The 7,461-nt window shown below is 37.4% G+C and overlaps 1 protein-coding gene across 1 annotated transcript; it reads left to right on the plus strand.

The window, feature by feature from the left end:
• Nucleotides 1–4,616: 4,616 nt before the first annotated feature.
• LOC100359120 (olfactory receptor 6C2) lies at nt 4,617–5,690 on the plus strand. The gene has a single exon (XM_051844918.2). The coding sequence runs from the start codon at nt 4,710–4,712 to the stop codon at nt 5,688–5,690; it is 981 nt and encodes a 326-aa protein (XP_051700878.2). The 5' UTR covers nt 4,617–4,709.
• Nucleotides 5,691–7,461: the final 1,771 nt, after the last annotated feature.

Below are 7,461 nucleotides of genomic sequence, written 5' to 3' on the forward strand. Positions count from 1 at the left end.
CACAGAAGATTCATTAGTGATTTTTGAAATTGGATTCCCAAAGTGCTTTTGTGTATTCATTTCATTTCAGCTTTGGCTAATAAATCAAATGCTAATCTCATTAGTGAAAAAGCTTCTCACTCTATACATAGGATTCAGAGTATCAACGTGTAAAACCAGAGAGCTCCTGGCATTTTAAAACCTGTCAATACGGTATTACTTTCACACTTAGAGCAGCTTACAGTGGGTGGAGTCCTTGAGGAGAAAGCTTCGTCAATGTGTCAAAGAGGAAAATGTTGAAGATCAAGGACATTTCAGAGGGTAACAAATGGACTGACAATCCGTGAGGCTGAGTGGCCAGAGGTTCAAACACAAGCCTGGAGAAGAAATCAGTCTCCTGAGAGACTGCAGGGAAATGGAAGGTGCTGTTGACTCCCAGGAAAGTAAGTCCAATCTCTGTGACCTCGCTTATTTTTTAACTTTTTTCAACATACCAGGTATATAAAAACTGTTCCTATTTTGAGGGTACTATGTGATGTTTCAATGCTTGTACACTTTATGTAAGATCCAATCGAGGTAAATATATCTCTCCCTCCTAAAGTTTAGCATTTCATTTTTTAATTTATATTTTGTAAGCCTATTCTTTATTTTGCTATTATTTATTTGAAAGGCAGAGACAGAGACAGACAGAAAGACCTTCTGCTAGTTAGCTCACCCCCAAGTGTTCACAACAGCTGGGGCTGGCCCAAGCCAAGCTAGGAGCCTGGAACTCCTTGTCTTCGGCATGGGTGGAAAGCATCCAAGTATCTGAACCATCGCCTGCTGCCTCCCAGGGTGCGCATGGGCAGGAAGCAGAGCTGGGATGAAAGCCAGGCTCTCTCTCCATCTAGGATGCTGGAGTCCCAGGCAGCGTCTTCACCACTGCATCAAACTTCCATCCCTACATTGAACATTTCTCTATGATAAAAGCGAAGCTTTCTTTTTGAGAGATTAGATCTGAGTTTCTTCAGAGAAGTTGATTTTTTAATATCATTTAATTTTTACAAGTTTCATGTATTTCATATATACAGATTTAGGAACATGGTGATACTTCCCACCCATGCTGCAACCCTTCCTCCTCCCTCTCCCATTCCCACTCTTAACTTTTCCAAAGATATATTTTCAGCCTACTTAATACCCCTAAGTTAACCTTACATTAAGTAAGAGTTCAACAAAGAGTATGAATAAAAAAACACTGTTCTCAACAGTAGAGACAGGGCCATAAACAATCATCAAATCTCAAAATGTCCATTTCACTCCAATATATTACATTACATTTTGGAGAAGTTGATTTCACCTATATGTGTCAAAATGAGTGATGCTATAGCTTTTTGAAACATTTTAAAAAATAAGCTTATATATGAATTGTAATAATTTTTGTAGGAAGCAGAACCTCTGAATAAACCACTTAGGCATGATCGTAAATAATTACTATTATCTAGATTGTGGCCTCATTCTAAGCTGTTGTAAACTCACCCTCCACTTCAAAGTGAAAGCAGTGTGTATTTATATGCACAGGCATGTTTGCACATAGCTCATGAGCTCAAAATTGATAGAATTAATGACTTCGGCAATCTCAAAATTTTTTTTTAAATCTTGGAAAGATATATAAAGAACATAGAAATATCAGTTACAGTTCAGTTTCAATAATTTTCTCCAACTATCTGCTAGTGTTTTGTACAAGAGGAAAATATTAAAAGTTTGGGAAACAATATAGATATCTTTAAACAAAGGGTGCTACTCAGTGTGGCCAGTATGTTTCTACCAAACTGTTTCAGAGAGCTGGAGGAGACTTGGCAGCAGCTGAGCTGGGCTCTGATAGTTTCTCTCCATTTTCTCTGCTTAGTTCTTCCCAGGGTGTCCCTGCAATGCCAAGGAATGGCTGGAGCTCCCCAGAAAGCACACACGTGGTTTTCTCTATGTTTGTGACCCACACTTTGGGATGTTACTGGGGACTAGACACATCCAAAGGAAGGAAATTTTTTAATAAACCAGGGAAACTATTCATATTACAATCTAATGGTGCCTCCAGGAAAATTTTTTCCCACCCGTTGATGGATGCAAGTCTCAAACTCTAGACATACTGATTCAGTATTAAAAATATTTGAGATCATCAACATAGTTATCAGTGATGGCTGGAGAAATCACAGGAGAACCACTGGTGCAAATTCAGAACAGAAAGTTCTTTAACATGATTATGTCACTGAAAGGTGAATTAAGAAGTAAACACAGCATCAATAAGGGAAGATGATTTCACCTGCCCAAGACAGAGAGCTAAGCCCAGGATTCAGTGTTCTTGGCTTTGATTATTACGATAGCTGAGCAGGTATCAGATAGACAGTTCAGAGAGCCTCATGTTTTACAACAAAGAGCAGATGATGAATTGATACCCAATTTGACAAGTTTTGGATTTAATGTTTACACTTCTGTAAGTAGTAGTTACAATATATGTGGATGTATTTGCAGAAGGAAAATGTGAATGTGAATGTTCCAAAATAGTAACTGTTCTGTCATTTTACATTCTCTGCCCATTTTTACATATCAGACTTAATTTTTTAATTTTATACATGAACCATATAATAAAAAAAGTGTCAAGATTAAATATTTGAAAGATGGAATAAAAAGAGAGGAATTAGTCACACTTTAGAGCCATTATCTTGCCTAATTGGACATTTACTATACAGGAAAGATGGTTTTCTCATGGAATAATGGCTTTTACACTTGTAATAAAGCAATGAAATGTATAAAGTCTCTAACATTTTCCAAAGTTTTCAGGGCTGAGTTCAACACGACAGGGAAGCATCTGGTGTCCCTAAGCAGAAGAGAATGAAACTCAAAGGAGGTAGGTGAGCTCCTGAGGTGGGATGTCACTACAGCTTAGTGGATCCATTGAGATTGCTTTTGTGTGACCCTATCTTTCAGAGCTCCAGCTCTCAAGAAAACCAAGATCTTGACTAAGGATACTTCTCTGAGTGGCATAAAAGTGAGAATCTGACACATTATTGGACTTGAGCCTGTGCCCATACTGGTAAGAAGAGACTATTTCAATCAGTGCATTGGCTCCATTCTGGTAACTCTGATTGGAGTTTCCCAAGGAAATCTAATTTCAATCACTGATGTAAGAAAAATAGCAAGTCATAGAGACTGACTGGAAGCATTTCCTTTATGGATATTGTGATTAATTTCTGATAACTGAGGGAAAAGTTATAAAGGAGTTTTGACCCAAACTAAGTATTGCAAACTTGACCTATAATGTTATTATCTTACTTATTATTTATGTCATTTATTTATTTATTATCTCAAAGAAGCAAAATTAAATTCAACTACTCATTTACATGACAGATAAGGCAAGGAAGAAAAGCCAGTTATCTCTTCAGTAAGATATTAGCAGAAATAGTGGAAATTTTGTGGTAAGGCTTAATTCAATAGTAAATATTTCACTTTAATGCAAAAAATGAATAAACATAAAATACAAAATATGAGAACCATGAACATAGAATGCTTCAGGTAAAATTAATGATACAGCAATACCAGGAAGTCCAAATAGGGAAGAAGATAGCTTTATATGTGTCTGGTGAAAAATGTCAGCATTTAACCAATAACCATTTGTTAGGCACTGACTATGTACATGGTTGTGGTTAGTATTGTGCGTTGTCCCAGTTTTTAAAAATAAATCCATTACTAAGCAACAGGCTTATGTTGCCATGGCAACTGCCATGACAGAAATGAGTACTGTCTGGCAATGATGCATAAACGGGAGTGTGGAGGTGGGGGTGGGGAGGAGGATACAACACAGCCACCAGTTTTCAAAGGTTTTCCAAAAGAAATAATACTTGTACTAAAAATCAAAGAACTTTTGTTCTCAAGTTGAATGCAAAGATTGTTAAACAGAATAGAAGAGAGGAAAGGATAGGAGGGGAAATTGATCCAGACAGTTGCTTCCTGTGGAGTGATTATATAACACCCAAAATATCATATGAGTTCAATTACTGTAATCAATTAGTTTTATTACAGAGAATGCATTGGAAGAATAGAATACACAGTTTATGAAATCAGCTCTGCATGTGCTTAGTGTGATGCATAATAGCTATATGTAACAATTTCAGAAAATAAATCAGTATAAATACAGATTAAAATTTATCACACATGAATCCTATTTAAAATCACAGGACTTGATGCTTGTATGTACTACATTTTACACACATAAAATTATAATTGATTATGAATTTTGTAGAGCTTCTGTAATGAATTATTTGTAATGTAATTGGGTTTTACCAAGTACCATGCCATGAGTAAACACATGGAACTATGAGTGAATTTTAAGATTTCAACCTCACACCAAATCAGAATGAATTGGAATACAAGATAATCTTAATATTGAATGATAGTAAAAATTAATATAGGATATAGACAATAATTAATAAGGAAAATACAATGCAGAGGTAGAATTTGTATATTACTAGATCTATAAGATATTTCCTTTTAAAAATATAAAAAAGAAAGCATAAAAACTAAGACTTTATATATGTTAACAATATTAACTACCAAAATAAAGAATAAATTTCATGTGAACCAGTTACTGGCTTCATTTTACTTTTCATTGTTTATCACTATGGAACACTGACATTCCTATATTCTAGCATAATACCTGATTCTGTTCATGAAGACTGGATAAAAATCAGGAGTCAGTTATGAGAAACCACACAGTAACAACATTCATTCTCCTGGGACTAACGGACGATCCACAACTTCAGGGCCTGCTTTTAATTTTTCTGTTTTTTGCCTACTTATTGAGTGTAACTGGTAACTTGGCTATTATCTCACTTATATTCATTGATTCTCACCTTAAAACACCAATGTACTTTTTCCTACAAAATTTTTCCTTCTTAGAAATATTATTCACATCAGCTTGTATTCCTAGATATTTGTATAACCTATTGACAGGTGACAAGACTATTACTTATTGTGCTTGTGCTATTCAAGCATTTTTTACAGATCTTTTTGGAGTTACTGAGTTTTTCCTCCTGGCCATCATGTCCTATGACCGCTATGTGGCCATCTGCAAACCCTTGCATTACATGACCGTCATGAGCAGCAGAGCCTGTAGAAGTTCCATCTTTTGTTGTTGGATGGCTGGCTTTTTAATCATACTCCCACCGTTTAGCTTGAGTCAGAGTCTGGAATTCTGTGACTCTAACATCATTGACAGTTTTCTTTGTGATGTGTCTCCCTTCCTGAAGATATCATGCTCAGACACTTGGGTCATTGAGCAGATGGTTATAGGCTGTGCTGTGTTGACCTTCATCACAACCCTTCTGTGTGTAGTTTTCTCCTACATATATATAATCAGAACGATTACAAGATTCCCCTCAGCCCAGCAAAGGAAGAAGGCCTTTTCCACCTGCTCCTCCCACATGATTGTGGTCTCCATCACCTACGGCAGCTGCATCTTCATCTATGTGAAGCCCTCAGCAAAGCAGTCAGTGGCCACTAACAAGGGTGTGATTGTGCTCACCACCTCCATCGCGCCTATGCTGAACCCCTTCATCTACACCCTGAGGAACAAGCAAGTGAAACAAGCCTTCAATGACTCAGTCAAAAGAATTGTGTTGGGCCCTCTGCTGCAGCACAGTAGGTTGAGCCAACGCCTGCAATGCTGGCATTCTATATGAGTGTCAGTTCAAGTCCTAGGTCCTCTACTTCCAATCCAGCTCCTTGCCAATGTGCTGAGAAAGCAGCAGAGTTTGACCAAGCTCTTGGGACCCTGCCACCCATGTGAGCGACCCTGATGGAGTTCCGGGGTCTTGGCTTCAACCTTGTGCAGCCCCAGCCAGTGCAGCCATTTGGGGAGTGAACCAGTAAACAGAAGGTTTCTCTGTGTGTCTCTCCCTATTTCTCTGTAGCTCTGCCTTTCAAATAAATAATAAATCTTTAAAAAGAAAAATAATTGTGTTATCTTCTAAGAGGCAAATGTCAGTGATTCAAGTTCTCGTAAGAGACTTGCTATCCAAAGAATGGATCATTAAGTTTGTAAAATAATTTGTTCCTGCTTACTCTAAACTCCATTCAAGCTGAATTTCTCAAAACTTTTCTTGTATCCACAACTTCATTTTTACTTTTTGTAAATACAGTTATTTTACTGATATTTTCTATAAGGGAATAAAAACAGTGCAATGTGATACATCCCATAATATAAAACTTTCACTGCTAAAATAAAGCTCATTATATTAAATACATATACTATGAGCAAATCCAAACAAAAGTGTTTAATTCTGTTGTTGTTACTGTTGTCATGGATGTACTAATGGAGACTGGAATGAAGATAGGCCCAATACCAGGACACCAACCTTATCTGAAAGGTGTTGAAAATCCAATGAACTTTGAATAACTATAATGAAAAGTGTTGGACATCAAGTCCCCACTGCCTCCTGGACAAGATGCAGTACAGTCATACAGGCAGGACAGGCAGTCAGGAGAGGGCAGCCGGCCAGCGTTTGCAAACGGCTGCTGCTGTAGAGGCAGAGCTCTCTATTAGATTAGCCATGGCACCGAGAGTCACTTTATCACTTCTTCTATCTTCTTGGTGTGTTTTCTCTGAAATTCTCTTGACGCCAAAGTTTCCACTAACTTGAATCCTTTTCCAAACCTCCCACATGTCCTTGGTTATCCCTCTTTCCAGAAACCCCTAATTTGACAGAGCTCTTAACACAAGAGGTTACTTTTCATAACTGAACAGTCCATTATGTCACTACTGTTTTTCAATGTCCACAAAGCCTACAGGTACTCCCAGATCCTCCCTTGAGCTATGTAGCAGCAGGAAATTTCTCTGAGCCAGTCAGGTCCATCCTGCCACAGCAGGTCCACAAAACACAGGGGCTGCAGTCCCATGGGCTTGCTGAGTTCTGACAATGATTAGGCCTAACAGCATGAATCCGGGGACTCTGCAATTTTCAGTTCCAAAGACCCCTTTTCCTCTGTTACCTAATTCTCCTCAAAATGTTAAAAAGAGCTTAACTATCCCAATGCTAGTAGTCAATACATTCTGTGTATTTATTCTATGCCTTTCCTGGGACTAGACACTTAATTTTTCTTTTTTTTAATTTATATGAAGGAAACAGATTTCATGTGTTTCATATATATAGTTCAAAGAACATAATGATACTTCCCAGCATCCCTCACTCTCACCCTTCCTCCTTCTTCCTTTCTTATTTTTCTTTTAATTTTGGCAATGACATTCTTTCAGTTTATAATCACGAACTTAATCCTCCACCAAACGAGGAATTCAATGAGTAGTAACTAGAGAGACCACTGCACCTCAGGAGTACATACGAGGGCTATAAACAATAATCACATCTCAATATGTCAAAATGGACTGCTTTATTTGGCAACAACAATGGCTATACAGATAAACATTAATTTCATCTTAGTTTTTTAAAATAAAAG

The sequence above is a fragment of the Oryctolagus cuniculus genome, chromosome 11 (assembly GCF_964237555.1).
Source record: "Oryctolagus cuniculus chromosome 11, mOryCun1.1, whole genome shotgun sequence".
Classification (NCBI taxonomy): domain Eukaryota; kingdom Metazoa; phylum Chordata; class Mammalia; order Lagomorpha; family Leporidae; genus Oryctolagus; species Oryctolagus cuniculus.

Coding starts and splice junctions, on each gene's coding strand:
- LOC100359120 (XM_051844918.2), top strand. CDS start 4,710: ATGAGAAACCACACAGTAACAACATTCATTCTCCTGGGACTAACGGAC.